The sequence below is a fragment of the Gouania willdenowi genome, unplaced genomic scaffold (assembly GCF_900634775.1).
Source record: "Gouania willdenowi unplaced genomic scaffold, fGouWil2.1 scaffold_348_arrow_ctg1, whole genome shotgun sequence".
In the NCBI taxonomy this organism is placed as follows: domain Eukaryota; kingdom Metazoa; phylum Chordata; class Actinopteri; order Blenniiformes; family Gobiesocidae; genus Gouania; species Gouania willdenowi.
The window spans coordinates 31439-48102 of NW_021145111.1; the positions used below are offsets into that span (position 1 = coordinate 31439).

Here is a 16664-nt window from a genome sequence, read left to right on the forward strand (position 1 = left end):
AAACCGACTACAGGCTCACAGGCTGAGCGAGGCCTCGCGGTCACAGCATGCCGTGTGTTAGAGTGGTGAGGCAGTGGGAGATTAGGCCCACGACTGCTCTGCGGGGGATCCATCGCTCCAGGACTCTGATGTGGCAGCGAGTCCGAAGGCTGGCAAGAACTTTCCGGCACAGAGTGGGATATCCACTCAACTACAATGACCCAGACCGGGAGGAACAGAGGGAAGCATGCCTGGAGGTAAGAACCGGAACGCCCCCTGAATCCCAGTCAGGACTGGTAGAACAAAGGGTCGATGGATGCTTCAGAAAGAGAGGTGACAGTCCAAGAAAGTCCAATTTCAATATAGACTAGTGATAAACCGATTTGGTTTTTCCAACCGACAATTGTGAACAATGTCCACCATATAGGACGTTTCTGTAACTATAGAAACACATCCTACAAACCTCACAGCTTCCTTTGACAGTCTGTGTAGTGGCCGGTTTATTTTCCCTCTAAAAGCTGGTGTTAGGCCAATTGAGCACCTTAAACATGCAGAACAGGGGCTCTCCAGGACTGGAGTGGGCACCCCTGGTTTAAAGCAACGCCAACTCATCGCATGAATGCAGATGATAGATCTAAAGCTGATTGATAAAACTCTTTGTGTCAGAGATGTCAACACCAAAAACAATCATAACCTTATTATGTTACCAATAGTAATGTGTTAAATTGGTGTAGGTTTTGCACACATTTTGAGCTGCAGATGAAGAAACTTGATATAGTTTCCTCATAGACTGAAATTTAGTTTTAGATATCCCTCCCTTACTAAACAATATCTGTAAACAGTGCTTTAATAGGACACACTCCATCCACTTTTGTTGTAGTCATTCCAAATGCAAAATGATATACATATATGATTTTTTAAAAGTTATTTAATTTAAAAAATATATATAAAATCATTAAACATCTCCTCTCCACATCATGTGTTGGAGCCTTTGCCACAGTAAACAGAGCGCTCACTTGCTTTCACATCTCAATGACTCTTAAAAAGGTTTAAAGAAGAAAATAGTGTGATTCGAAATACTGTGATGCACGTTGTTAGTAACAAAAACCCCATAATGCACTGGGGATCATAGTGTTTACTCTGTCAGAGTGCTGCAGAATATCAAGGAAGGAGTGTGAGTGGGGTGAGCTTTTGCTATTTGCAGACTGTAAGGACTCATGAGCTGCTTCCGGGACTGTGTGACCGATCACAACGTGAGAGGATGACACTTGCACATTTGCAGTGAGAGAGAGGATCCAGACAGACATTAGTGCTCAAAAACAAAGTGCATTTACAACACTCTGAACCACCCCCAAAAAACACAATCCAACAAAAACAAGCTAAGTACAAACTCAGAATACAACTACAGGTGAGGTTATTGACATGGTACAAGGATAATTTAAGGTAGTGTAGACCAATGGTTTTCAAACTTTTTTTTCCTGCTTATTTCTGAATCCAACATTTCGTTCAGAATACTATGAAAAAACAACTATAGACCACACTGATAGAATGAACGAGTGATAACACATATTTTGAAGGATCTGGTTTTGTAAATAAGTGGAATGGAGCAGCATTTAGTGCCTCATAAATAGAATTAATCCTACAGTTTTTATCATTTCCAGTCATCTCCCGCCACACCTTTGTATTTTCAGTTCATGTTCTAACCAAGATCATTTCCATCATCATTATACTTATTTTGGTTTTAACGAAAAAATAAACATTACAAAACTCCATATTTTTTATGCTTTCATTTGTACATTTTCTACTCTCTCCCTCTCTCAAGCACCCCCTGTAGTGCCATTGCGTACCCCATTTGAGAACCAATGGTGTAGACCAGTGGTTCCCAACCAGGGGTACGTGTACCCCTAGGGGTACTTGAGCAAATTGCAGGGGGTACTTGGAAACATTGATTAATCCATTTCCAACATGCTGAGTCATTTTTAAGCCTATTTCAGACACTGTACATGCCAATCCAACATCTTTTCCACCCATTGACAATAAACGGCATTAATGGAATAAACAATATTGTGGCCTTAATATCCTACTAAATTGTTACTAACATGTTATGCACATTACTAAAAATTGAGGTAAATATATTCTCTGATCTCTGATATACAATAACTGTAATGCACAAAATTGATATTTAGTGTGTGTTAAATGTACAGGTTGACATTTTCAAGCTGTAGTAGATTTCAGGGGCCAACATGTTAACAACATGTAAATAAAACAAAAAAGGGGGGTTCTCCTAATCTGAAGAGAGGCCTCAGGGGTACATGAGACAGAAAAGGTTGGGAAACACTGGTGTAGACAATCCATGTCAGCAGACAACACACTGTCAACACACACCTCTAAATAGTGTGGTAAGGCAAATGAGAGTTGAGGAACACCTGAGTGGAAACAACAGGATCTACTCAACCTCTGTGGATTTACACAATGACAGGACAGGGAATGTTGAGAACACTGAGGGCTGTAACAAGCATCATCACATAAACCGCAATAAAATAAAAAAAATCAGTAACTGTAACAAAACCAAACCAAAAGAAAGTGTCTCACGTGGATTTGAACCAATGACCTTTGGTTCAGTCTTTGGAGATTGAATCAAACTTAGTGCCACTAAAATAACACCAGCAAAAACCAAGCCACCAATTCCAAATATTGACAGTAATATTGTACCGTCAAAGGTAGTTTATTTTTTGCAAATATGGCAGGGACTTTAAACCAGCATCCATTACAATTACATGTGTTTCAGTATCAACAATGTTGGTCCATTCATCAGTCTGAAGATCGACATGGTAGAAATGAGACTCTCTCATTGGTCGAGATTATCACCTCAGTTACTGATGAAATATGGCAAAAACAAGGGAGTGGTGTTATAGCATTTCTCGAGTGAAATGTCAATGTCCTCAGAGTGATATAACTATCCATCCATTTTCTATACCTCTACATCTCCAGTTAACAGTGGGCGTATGGGGAGGACACCCACAGCTGAGAGGGCCGATATTTATCACGGTGGGGCCAAAAACGTGATAGTATTTGATCAGGACATCACAGTCACAACATTTATGTCAGAATTTCGAATGACCAATCTAAGTAAAGTTTACATTGTTTCTGATGTCATTTTATGTATTTTTCTATCTTTTGTTGCTTTTTTTCTTTGTTTTTTGTGTATTTTTGTTGTTATATTGTGTATTTTCATTGTGGGTTTCTCAAGTTTTTTTTATGGCTTTTTTTTGTCATTTTGTTTATTTTTATTGTCAGTTTGAACTTCTTGTTGTTTTGCGTATTTTCATTTTGTGAACTTTTTAAGTCAGTTTTTTTGTGTTTTTGGAGTAATTTTGTGTGTGTGTGTGGTGTTTTTGGGTGATTTTAAAGACAGTATGTGAAATATTGAAGCCATTTTGTGTATTTTTATCATTTTGTGTTTTGTTGTGATTTTGTGCATTTTTACTGACCTTTTGTATGTTTTGAAGTACTTTTAGTGTGTTTTAAAGTGCTTTTTGTGTGTTTTTGTTTTTGTTTTGTGTGTTTTCGGAGTCAATATGTGTATGTGTTTTTACTTTCATTTTGAGGGTTGCATAAAATTAGCCCATGTCTGCTCTACAAACAACCGTTAACACACGTACACAAACACTACCACGATAATTTAGAGACTCCAGTCAACACGGCATACATGTTTTTTGATTATTGGAAGAAGCAGGAGTGTCAGGATAGCACGAGGAGAACATGCAAACTCAACACAGACAGGTCCAACTAGTAAGTACTAGTAAAATGAAGCTGGTGTGCATTCATACAAATGTCAGTGAATATATTCTCTTCAATAATACAGTATAATCATTATTAAAGCAGGTTTGTTTGCAGGAAACTGATTGGAGTTTGCATGTTCTCTCCCACGGTCACAAAACATAAGGTTGGTACTAAGGTAAGGGTTTATGATGAGGAGAAACAAGATGTGGAGCAGGTCACAGTGGATTTAGATGCATCATGTTTCAACTCACTCGTATAAATGATGATTCATTGACATTTAAAGGGTTAAAGGAGAATTCTTATGACCCTGAAAGGCAACAGATGGAGTTAAATAGGATAAATCAGGTGTGAAAGCAGGTTGGTCCTGAAGGCGGACTGCCATCTGGTGATGACACAAAGCAGGACATGTTCTGCACCCTGAAGGAAGGAAAGATGCACAAAGACACAACAAAAATGAGGGATTTTCCTCAGCTGAGGAGAGAAGTACATTATTATGGCAGTGGTTCGCGAACTATCACTCCCTGAATGCAAACTGTGATTAAAATTTTAAGAAGTGGTGGAAATTCTTACATTTATTCAATAAAAAGATGATGCATTTAACCTGCGAGCGTACAGGTTTCACTAATATTTTAGTACCTTTTTATTTTAAACCCAAAAAAGTGCATCTTAGGAAAACAAAAGAGAAAACCAATCAGTATCTGGTGTGACCATCATTTGCCTCACGCAGTGCAACACATCTCCTTCACATAGAGTTAATCAGGTTGTAGATTGTGGCCTGTGGAATGTTGGTCCACTCCTCTTCAACGGCTGTGCCAAGTTGCTGGGTTTAACACAGATTTAGACAGATTTGTGAGAAATAGGTCTTTTGTGTTCTGTACATAGAAAATGTTCACGAAAAATGGGAGCAAAAACAGAAGTGTTGCATTTATATTTTTGTTCAGTGTAATTACAGTAAAATGTTATTTTCCTTTAATTCATTTAAATTAATTAGAATTATTTCAACATCTCTGAAATTTGACTTCCATTACTGTGTCATGAAACATAATAAAGTTCAAACGAGAAAGGTTAAGACAAGTTAAGATAAGATTAAATAAGAAAGAGCAAGACAATGAAACAAGACAAGGCGATATACTGTATAGTAGGACAAGAAAAGACGTAGGGCCGGCCTTCCCAACAGGCAACACTGGCGTCCGCCTAGGGCGCCATCTGCTGGAGGGGCGCTAAATTGTACCCCCCCCCTTTTTTTTTTTTAAATATGAATCTAAAAATAATAGTAATATAATAGTATAATAAACGTGGAACACACCCTTTAAAATCACAATACATGTTTTCTCTCAATTGACTATTAATATTAAAAATATGTAACTATACCTGCTAATCTTTTTTTTTTAATTTAAATTCTTGTTCCATTCTATATAATTCTATTGTGTTGTTTTCACATTGTGTTTTTTGGTTTTAAGATTTGTGTTACTGACTAGTAAAAACCAAACAGGAAATTAAGTAATTTCGCCTTGGGCACCAAAAAGGCTATAGGGCCGGTCCTGACAAGACAAAATAAGAAAGGATAGGACAAGATATGACAACAAAACAAATCGAGATAAGAAAGAACAGGTTAAGACATAACACAATAACGGTCAAGACAAGACGAGACAGGATAGGAACTACAAGACCAGACAAGACGAGGTAGGAAAGAACAAGACAAGAAAAGATGAGATAAGGAAGGACAATCTATTTTCCACATTTGCTCCTTTTTTCAGGATCTCTGGGGTGCTCAGCTGACATTGGGTACTAGGCTGGGGTACACCCTGGACAGGGAGCCAGTCCACATTCACGCAGACAGACAAACACTCACGGGCACTCTAGAGACTCCAATCAACCTACGGTCAACAGTCATGTTTTTGGATTGTGGAGGAAGCCAGAGTGGAAAACCCACACCAGCATGAGGAGAACATGCAAACTCCACACAGAAAAGACCTAAGTATTCACCCCAGGGCTTGAACCTAGGACCTTCTTGCTATGAAGCGTATGTGCTAACCACTGCGATAATGAGTCCTGTATTTGATGTTGTGCATCATTCTACTGTAACTAGGGATGTCACTTCCGATATGATGCTGATATTGCAGCCTTGAGCTATGGCCGATATCGATATCAATCCGATACGATATCAGCATGTCTCATACATACTTTTGATACCCTTTTTGTAGTGTGGAATGTTAGAAAAGACTTAATCAAGTGATGTTAATCAAACAGAGAACAATAGTCAGCAATTCAAGTTCACATCAGTTATTTTTTACTGTCAGTATATGGTGGGAACAAATGAGGGTGGAGACAAAAACAACAAAAACTTAAAATCTGATATTCGTTGGCTGATATTGGACCGATATCCGATATCAATATTGGATCGGGACACCCCTAACTGTAACCCATAATATAATCATTATGTAATTTGTATTCCACAACACATTCAAAAATGAACTGCAGTTAGAATCAATCTTGTGACTTGTGTAACGAACAACAAGAACGTTTATCCAATAAGATTCGATAACACAACTTTATGAATCCTTCAATGGAGAAATTCTGTTTTTACAACAGTAATACATACTCCTAGACAACAGAGAAAAGCTATAAAAACAGGAGGAAACAGGTGTAAGATAAGTAGATATATATGTAAAGATATTGGATTGCTGTAAAAACAAATAAAAAAAATAAAGGATGGCATTAAAATAAAAATAATTGATATATGATGAAAATAATAGTTTGAATTGGTTCTGACTGAGAGGAATTATGAGAGTTGTGTGTGTGTGTGAAGCAGATCACGCTTTGGTCTCAGTTTCCTTTAGATGGCAGTGTTGTCTTCCTCTCATTGATTCCAGCTTGGACTGAAGATGAAACCAAGTCCATCTTCCTGTGTGATCTTCTAACCCAGTAGTTTTCTTCTCCTGACCCCATATGTATATCACACATTTCTGGCGACCCCAAAGACTTTTTTTTAATTTTTTTAATCTAAAGTTAATTTTTTGATCATGTTTGTTATACTGCATTTTATTTGAACTACATTTATATTTGATAAATGAAATTTATAGAATACAGTTATTTGAGATTGTGTGTAGTGTTTGAATTTGAAAAAAGAACAATAACTATAAGTTCTTTGCGCTTTGCCTCTTCCTGTACTGTATCTATTTCTGTGATGTTGTGTTTCTTTTAATGTGTAAAATAGATGAATAAAAGCATTAATACTATTTAAAAATACATTTTAATCAGTATATTTTTTTTGTTTTTTTTGTTACTAAACACTTCAGGGGACCCCATTTTATTGTCCCCATATGGGGTCACAAGCCCAAGATTGAAAACACGTGTTCTAACCTGTGGTTTACAGCTCCTGAATGAGCACCAGCTGCATCGACACAGGTCTCGTACTAAGGGTGTTCCAATCCAGACAACACTGTACAGTATATGTTAATATGAGAAGATAAGAACATGGGCCTATATGGAAATGCCAACAAAATATTTAGTTTTATCTTATTATTCGAAATTTGAGGTGCTGGTAAATTAGTATAAAGAGGCGGGACATGGTGGGCCGACTGTAACAAATATAATCACTGCAGGGGCAAAATAAGCAATTTTTTTTGAACAATATAATGTACTAAATTATTATGAGTGTAAAGTATTATTACATAGAGAACTGCAAAACATGCAGTTGCAAACATCTGGAGGAGAACTGTATGATTTGTCTTTGATTGAAACTCAAAACAATTGAATGCGATGCACTGCAGTATGTGGTATGTGATTAACAGCAAATTGTTATAACAGGGCCTTTGATTGGGTGTAATGTGGAATTCAGAGACTTTATAGTTTTTACTTCTTTCTAAAAGTCGGCACTGGCTTAAGTACAGTTGCAGGAATTCTGGTGTAAAGCAAGATTATGTAACAACTCACCAAAATGAAATATATTTACATCGCTTAAATGTATTTACATCATAACTATATTTTGTGATGAGTGCCATGAGGTAACTTATTGTTGTATTTTGGCATTATAAATGAAGTTGAACTGAACTGAATTAAATTATTGCAATTTGCAGTGGCTTCATATTATTACACTTTCCATTTATTTTAAAAAAGTAACCCCCAACATATTTTAAACCAACCACAATTTGTATAAAATAAAATAAAATAAAGAATAAATAGAAAATAGATTTTTTTTTTTTTAAAAAAAAAAATACAGTTTAAAAAGTGCACACATGATTGCAAAGTGGGTAATTTATTAGCATTTATTTGGAAAATGAATTTTTATATCATTTATTTGCTACATATTGTCAAAATAGTCCAAAAAGTGTTGTTATTGTGTATAATCTGATGTTACAAGTGTGTTTGTTTATGAGGGACACTATTTTGGTTTTTAGCAACAGGTAGGAATTAAACTCTTTATTAGGAAAAAATAAAAGCTTTTAAATAAAATGGATAACAAAATGTCACCCCCAAAACAATGTTCATGGCTTAATTCCAAATAACTGTATTTTTTTTTTTTTTTTTTTAAATAAATATTATAATTGAAGTGTCACTAATTAATTAGTGTGGAATCTGAAAAGTGAAATGGAGAGAGGAAAATGAAACTGCGTCCATATGATTTGGTTTATTGGATGATACTAATCAAATATGCGTAGAATCGAACCTGTGCCATCCCGCCATCCTTCACTCCCCTCACACCTCTACTACGAGCTGGAGGGAGGACGCATGCGTAGTGAGTTGGAGCAGCCGGAGAAAAAAAAAAAAAGCCCTGATGTGCCATCGGATGTAATCATAGCAAAGATTTGCCTCTGCTCGCTGTGCATACATGGTGAAATTGTAAGTAGACACGGAATGACGGATGTTTCTGTGCGTGTGCGTGTTTTAACGGCGCTTCGCGGTTTGCTTTCCCAGCGCACATCTCTCCAGCATCTTCTCGGTAGTGCTCGTCCAGGGCGATGAAGCTCTCCGGTTCTTCACGGTGACACTTTGCGTTGATGTGGTTTCACCGTGAATTCATCTCGGTGGGGAACGTTTTAATCCCCCGTGCGCGTAAAACACCTATACAAGAAAAACCGCGTGCGCTCGTTATAGAAATGAAATAATGGTGATTTTTTTTTTTTTTTTTTTTTTTTTTTTTTGTGAATGGATGCGACCACCTCCATCACCCTCCACCCCCCCTCCCCCTCCCCCATTTCACCGTCAAACCTCGGCGTATTCTGCAACAGCTTTGAACATAACGCGTCAAAAACGGAGAGATTTGGTGCGTAAATCTGCAGCTGGGAGGCGCAGATACACCCCCCCCCCCCCCCCCATTAAAAAAATAGGGAAACAAGGATTTAAGACCGACGATCTGTCATGCATTCAATGTGCGGATGAGATGGGCCGATGCTGTGGTGAGAGATTTGCAAGCTGCACCTTCAGGGCCCCTCCATCCATCCATCCATTCATTCATCCATCCATCCATCCATCCATCCATCCATCCTCGCATCTCCATTTTTACAAATCAGGTAGTGCAGCTATGTGCTGAAAGCCTTGTTACATAAACCATATGACAGGATTTTCTGACCTGATGATGACACATTGGAGGAGCCGGTCCTTCTGTAAGCCTATAAAGTCCAACAGAGGGAGGAGGAGAAGGAGGGGGGGGGGGGCGGGTTGTCCTGAGGGATCCTCTGGAGATTTATAACTGTAATTATTACCTCTGTGGTTTCACTGCTAGGTGATCAATGTATAGCCTGAAAGGTGACAGGTCCACTCGCAACTATATATACAATAAATGTGAGCGCGTGGGGCTGTTTTATCACAACCTGACACAAATCCTTGAATGCACCGATCTCCAAAATGTTGCATTATTGAACCAATGTAGAAGAAAAGTCCATCCATGCAGTAATCAGAGTGAGTGATTACATGATTGTTGGTGAAACCAAAGCTCTCAACAGAGGAAATTCCTTCACAGGGCAGCATCAGCATCAGCATCAGCACTGCTGTCAGGATGACTAATAGGTATCTGAGGACTAGGATTCTGATGGTTGTGGTGTGGAATATACCACTTCTTCCTCACGAGGCCTGCACGTCAAACCTCAGGAGACTAACCCTCCTGTGTGTGTGTGTGTGTGTGCAGCCCATGGGATCAGAGCGGATGGAGATGCGAAAGAGGCAGATGTCGGTGCAGCAGGAATCTGCAGCGGGAGGAACTGCACCGGCCCAGCAGGACCAGCCAAACCAGGCCAACCCTCGAGGCTCCAACGCCTGTTGCTTCTGTTGGTGCTGCTGCTGTAGCTGCTCTTGGTGAGTCTGAGAACTCTCATGAAAGCTCATATATCCAACAAACAAACACTAAAAAGATGGGTTTTTTTTTTTACTTTTAGTGAGCCACAGAACATAAAAATGCACAATATGAGTGACTTTAGGCCTTTTTTTTCCATTAAATAAATGTTTAAATCTTCTATATGAAGGCTATCTTACTTACAGTATCCATTAAGCTATTTACAATCTGGTGTAATTGCGTCGTATCCTCAAATTTCTTACACCACATCCTGTTTGTCCATTTCAAGGGGACATTTTGGCTGTGTTCCAAATGGCATGCTAATGTACTACTCATACTATATGTCTGACATCAAAATGAGTATATAGTGCGTCCACATTAGATAGTATGCAGCGATTGAGTACGCAAGAAATACCCAGATGTACTAGACATCTTTGAAGTATGCACAACTGCCCGATAATGCATTACGAGCGGAACGTAAAATTGAGTTTACCTCCATACTGAGATTATATCCCTAATCCGATCCAATAAACAAATAAAACACGAGTCCGTTCACTTTTAAAACAAAAATAAACAAAAATTCATTTTCCGCTAGTGTGCATGCGCATATACAATCTCAGTACAATGCAAACTCAGTACATGACACCAGCTTCAAGCTAAGCCAAACATTCCCTTTTCAAAATAAAAGCATCTCTTCTTGTCTTCCATTCGTTTTTAATGCTGGAAGTTTTATCAGTAGCACAATGGCAGAAATGTGTTTCTATTTGGTCACTTTCTCGCCTAAAATGTTTTCATAATTTTCAAAGGTGGCAAATCAACGGTGATATTTAGCCTCAGTGTCCTTCAGGTTTTTGTCGTTGTCGGTTCGAAATGCATCTTGGGAAACTTTGAAGTATACGTCAGTGGGAACGGCCATCATGGCTAATCATCCTAACCATACTTATAGTATATAGTGGACAGTATATATTCATTGAGTTTGTAGTATGTAGTACAGAGTATGCCATTTCAAACACAGCCTTATTCTTAACATTTGGCCACTGCCCACATGCTTCTTCTCTCTTCCGTTTTTACGGATGTTGGACAAATGATCCACTTCAAGTTGCTGAGTCAGCAGTTTGTGGCAACAGAAGAAATAAAAACAGGCCTTAAGAGACGGTTACGATTTAACAAATGAGAAAGAGACTAAACTAGTGAAACAAAGCTTACTTTGTGTCTCAGGAGGATAATTAATGTGAGGAACACTGGTACTGTGTAGAAAAAAGAAAAAGATGTGGTGCTTTCATTTTGATAGTGATTTTTTATTTTTATTTCTATTTTTATCAAAATGTGCTCAATTTATCTAAAGCACATTTTTTTTTTTTTTACTATAAAGCTTTTAAAAAGATCATCACAATAAAAAAATTACTGTTTTCTATGATGAATCCCTTACATTTTGATTTTTTTTAATCTTTTGTCCAAATCGTGGATTAGATTGTTTACCAATTACCATGTATTGAAAAGATGAAATTTCAGTTTTTTGATTGACGTTTTTAGAGTCATTTTGAATGTTTTTGGAGTAATTGTGTGCTCTTGTTGCTGTTTTTTGTATTGGTGTCACATCGTGTTTTCAAGGGCGTTTTTTTTTTTGTTTTGTTTTTTTAGCCCTGAAGCCGTACTAGTTGAGAGCCATGGGTCTAGAGAAACAGTATGTAGGACTTTCTAGGTGTTTCTTAAGATTTAAAAATGTGATTTGCATGGTCCACAAAAATATTTCTTGGTATCCACTGCAATCTGTTCACATACCACAGAATCATGTCCTGCATGTTTGACCTCCCTGCCATTGATTCCGTATGGAATGAAATTTGTATCTAAAACTGGTTGTTCCTAAACTATCTCTGAACCAACACGTTTGAGTTCACTGTCATGCAATAATACAATGTCTATGAATGGTTTCAACAATGCTCTGGTTAAAGTGTATGGGGGGGGGGGGCAAGGTTTAGTTGCCTAAAGCTTTGATTTACCTCTGCTGGCTCAGTTCATAGATCCTCCACAATGGAGCAATGCACTTTTTACACTTCCATACAGCAATGCACTGTGACCCTTATCTGTCAGAACTCTATTCAGTCATATGAGATACAGTAATTCATCGTTGATGGCTTCAAGAACTGGGTCACATGTTCCTTCGCTCACAATCTGCATGCAAATGTTTCCCTGCCTCTTGAAAGAGCAAGAACTGATCCTGAGCAACACAAATGGAAGCTGCAGACACGTGTGATGACAGGTGCACCAACATACCTCCAATCAAGGTCAAAGTCACTTTACCCATAACTATAGGTTCGCTGTCCCGTTTCGCGTGCATACTTTAGTTTATACCGCAAGAAAGCCCAAATAAAGCTTAACATGATAAAAAAAGTGGCAAAAGGGCTCAATAATCAATTAGAGAATGAAACAGCAAGTTATGAATTTAAGAAAGACAAAATAAATAACAAGAGACTTGAAAAAGAGTCAATCCATCCTTCACTGACTTACTGAACCTTTATTATCATAGCACTCTGTTGAGTATACAACTTAAACTTTGAATAGTAGATGATGGATATTTAAAGGAGCATATTAACGTTCATTTTAAGTTTGTTTTTTTTAATGCTAATGGCCGATGAAGCGTTCTAAACCACACATATTTCTAAGTCCACACATATTTCAACCTATTGCCTTGAAAATATTTTGATACATCTTGTACTGCTTGTTGTGGTTCAAACACTGCGGACGTGAAGTCAAATGACGCTGATGGTGATGTCAAATGACGCTTTTGCGCGTTGATGAAGGTTTGGAGAGGCGGCCCAATAACACGGAAATAAAAAAAGAATGAGAAGAAGACGACTTGGAGACAAAGACACAGTGGACGGGTGTCTCCCCTCTATCCATAGTAACGGCTCTGTTGATAAACAAAGGCAGTGGCTACCCGTACGGTTGCCGTACCAATGTACCGACTTTCTATCCGTACGCATCGCCCCTCATTGGCCAGTTTAGGTCATGTGACTAAGACTAAACCTAACCGTAAACGTAACTCTAACCAAAAACCTAACCCTAGAAAGTGTTGCGACATAGGTTTAAACCTAAACCTAACCCCAACCCTAACCCTAACCCTAAAAATTGTTGCAATATTATAACCTAATCCTAATCCTAACCCAGGGGTCTGCAACCTGCGGCTCGGGAGCCACATGTGGCTCTTTGACTCTTTTGCAAAGGCTCCCTATAGCTTTAAAAAAAACTATCGAAATAGTTTTTTTTTTTTTTAGAGAAACTATTAATGATTAATGACAAACAAAATCAAGATATAACAATTTGTTAACCTAAAATAAATCACACTGTGCAATGACATTCTACTTCAGCTCCTGCAACATCTACAGACCATCAACTTTCCTGCACCTGTGGCTAACCTTAAGTTTTAAATCCCTGGTAAGATAACTAAACCAACAAACACTATTCGGAAATAAGTAGAGCTTTTAATTATGTGGGAACAGAATGTGCCAGTTAAATATGTATGCTTTATGTGTGGCAAGAAATGAACGATTAGCATGTGTTGATCAAATTCAAGTTACTTTTTGTAGCCTTTCAAATACAATAACTAAAAATATATATACTTCATATAACATTGTGTTCATGTAAACTGAGCTGTGTAAGAATTTGAAGATGCAAGATACTGTTTTATTTCTTGATGTCAATTTATTTTATTTTATTTTAAACTGTTTTAAGTTGCCATTCACATGATCAATATAAATCAAATCAAATTAAATCATTATTCTATGAAATTTTAACTATGTAGAATTTATTACGCTGTATTGTCTTAATTGAGAAGGTATCTTTTTGGCTCTGGGAGGACTTTAATCCATGTGAGATGAGTCAAAATGGTTCCTTGTAGAGTAAAGGTTGCAGATCCCTGTCCTAGACCTAACCCTAACCCTAAGACGCTACGTACGTGTACGTCGGTAAACGTACCAATAGCACCGGGGGTTGTCCGTACGGCAAACGTACGAATAGACACTTTCATAAACGAACATTATGCAGGTTGACTGATGGCTGCAGTTCCACTAACCACCATGGTGTCACTATGAAGTCTGATTTCTAAATCCTGCCCTATGCTCCTTTAACCTTTATTTTACCAGGAAGAACTTTAAGATACATTTCATCTCAAGATATACAGTAATCTACGTTTTCTTTTTTTTCTTCTTTTTTTAAGAAAGTGATAAGGATGATGATGATTATGACACACTGTTGGATAACTGAACGCTCAGTGCTTTAAAAATAGTAACTGTGCTTTTTTTTTTGCTTTTCAGGCATTTCTATATTTAGTTTTCAGTCATTTCATTTGAAAGCCTCGTATTCTGTGAGGCTTTAGAGACATGCTGTTGTGCTGCTTTTATTTATTTTTAGTTCAAAGCACAAGTCATGTTATCAAAAGCTCACAACAACCATAAAAACTAACAGAACAGTGACACAGAATGCCACTGAACTATTTAAGTATAACGATCAGAATAAACACAAGATATACGTCACATTTTTTTCCGAAACGTTGTCATACAATGTGAAACTTTCCTGTATTTGTCTTCTTTGAACCACCTCCCATACTTGAACGACCCTTTCTGTTTGGTTAAGTACTGAACCAGTCTTTATCAATGCTAGAGGCTCTTGTGCGCAGGATTAGCAAAAATGTTCTCATGTAATAGTTAATAATGACGTGAAATTGAACAGTTTTACTTGATGCGCCTGATATCTTGTGGTACACTAGTTGAGAAACTGGTTGTTACACGTTGTTGTTACACGTTGAGAAAAGTTATTTGGGTGCACTAAACCCTTTAAGAAGTTCCCCATCGCATACGTCTTGTATCCTCTACTGCCACCCAATGGCATGGAGGAATATTTAGACATTCGGCCTCATGAAAGTGATGACACTGCTATTTAACTACTAAATAATTTATCAATTCATGAATCTCCTGAATGCTGATCCCCGTTCTGGGTTGCGGGGTCTGCTGGTGCCTATCTCCAGCTTTGAACGGGCTCTGGGTGAGGAGTACACCCTGGACGGGACGTCAGTCTATCACAACCACTCTGATATATCTAAAATACACATGCTAGGATTATGGGAGGAAACTGGAATACCTGGAGGAACACAAGCAAGGGGAGAACATGCAAACTCCACACTGAAAAGACCAAAGTTCATCCTCTATGCTGTGAGGCAGGCTAGGCATGCTAACCACTACATCACCGTGCTGATCTAATGTCTGCAATAATGCTTTTTAACTGCCTGAGTGATGATCTCTCATAGTAAGGGTTGAAGAACACACTAGTGTTTACAAAGCTGATGTCTTGCATTGTTACAGGAATGAAGACCGAGATGATAGAAACCGAAAATCCTCCTATGACATCAGGGAAAGGACCACAGACTGTGAAGACTGGTTTGTATATTAAAACCTTCTTTAGAAATGATCTTTTATACTGACCATCACAGCTACTTTCTCTAACAAATCTATGTTGGGATTAGTCCAAAGCCCACCCTGGAGGACGTGCGTGCCTGGGGACAGTCGTTCGACAAGCTGATGTGTTGCCCCGCGGGGAGGAACTCTTTCCGGCTGTTTCTCCGCACTGAGTTCAGCGAGGAGAACATGCTCTTCTGGCTCGCCTGTGAGGAGTTCAGCAAAGAGACCAACAAGAGTTCGGTGGAGGAGAAGGCACGCACGATCTACGAGAACTACATCTCTATTCTCTCGCCAAAAGAGGTGGGACACCACGATGTCACATGCACGTTTTCTCTCTTGAAGAACAACAGCAACAAAAACACATAAAACTGTTATTCTGCTGACATTAATGTTGATTATGTCACCCTTGGATCCCTTAATCATTTTTGTGGCCCTCACTATGATAAAAGGTTCCCCATCTCAGGTCTACATTAAAAGGATGAACTCCCTTTGTGTGATTTACAGATAACCGTGCTGTATCTAATCCAGGGGCATCTAACTCATTTTAGTTCAGAGGCCAAAAACAAAGCAGCTTGATTTTATGCGGGAAAATGAATAATTTTAACATTATGGTGCCCTATTTTGCACTTCTACATATAAAAGATACTAAATATGTAGGAAACTGACAATACCCAAGCAATAAGTGACAAATTTCCAAGATTTTGGGACCAAATTCTATTAAATATATAAATATTATGCAATAATTCAAGGAAAATTGAAGGTTTTTGTAAGTTTTTTTTGTTTTTCCAACAGTTAAACAAAAAAAATGACTGCAATCGCGATTATAAGCACTGGGAAAACTTTGAGCACCTGCAAATTTTGTCGAGTCTTATTTACACAATAATGCATGTTTTCTCTGTCATTTTTACTTTCTCCTGCGGGCTGAGTTAGATGCTCCAAAGGGACCAGATTTGGCCCCCAGGCCATAACTTTGACATATGTGATATAATTATTTCCCCTCTCTTGATCCCCAGGTCAGCCTGGACTCCCGTGTGCGTGAATCGATTAACAGGAACATGCAGGAGCCCAACTCGCACACATTTGACGACGCCCAGCTGCAGATCTACACACTCATGCAAAGAGACTCTTACCCGCGCTACATGAACTCCCAAGACTACAAAAACCTGCTCAACACTCTG

General features: G+C 38.3%; 2 protein-coding genes across 3 annotated transcripts in view; one reads left to right on the top strand and one right to left on the bottom strand.

Annotated features, from left to right (window-relative positions):
* Positions 1-9414, bottom strand: part of LOC114459801 (V-type proton ATPase subunit H) — a 40592-nt gene extending 31178 nt beyond the window's left edge. The window contains exon 1 of one of the 2 annotated variants that reach the window (XM_028441951.1): positions 9335-9414. The gene's annotated coding sequence lies outside the window, so the exon portion shown is untranslated. The remainder of the gene's footprint in view (positions 1-9334) is intronic. The other variant, XM_028441952.1, reaches the window with a different exon arrangement.
* Positions 48-16661, top strand: LOC114459800 (regulator of G-protein signaling 20-like; the record flags this gene model as incomplete). Its single annotated transcript, XM_028441950.1, has 5 exons — positions 48-236; positions 9890-10056; positions 15391-15465; positions 15552-15786; positions 16500-16661. Coding segments are annotated over exons 1-5 (828 nt in total), but the record flags the coding sequence as incomplete, so codon positions are not given.
* Between the last annotated feature and the right edge of the window lie 3 nt (positions 16662-16664).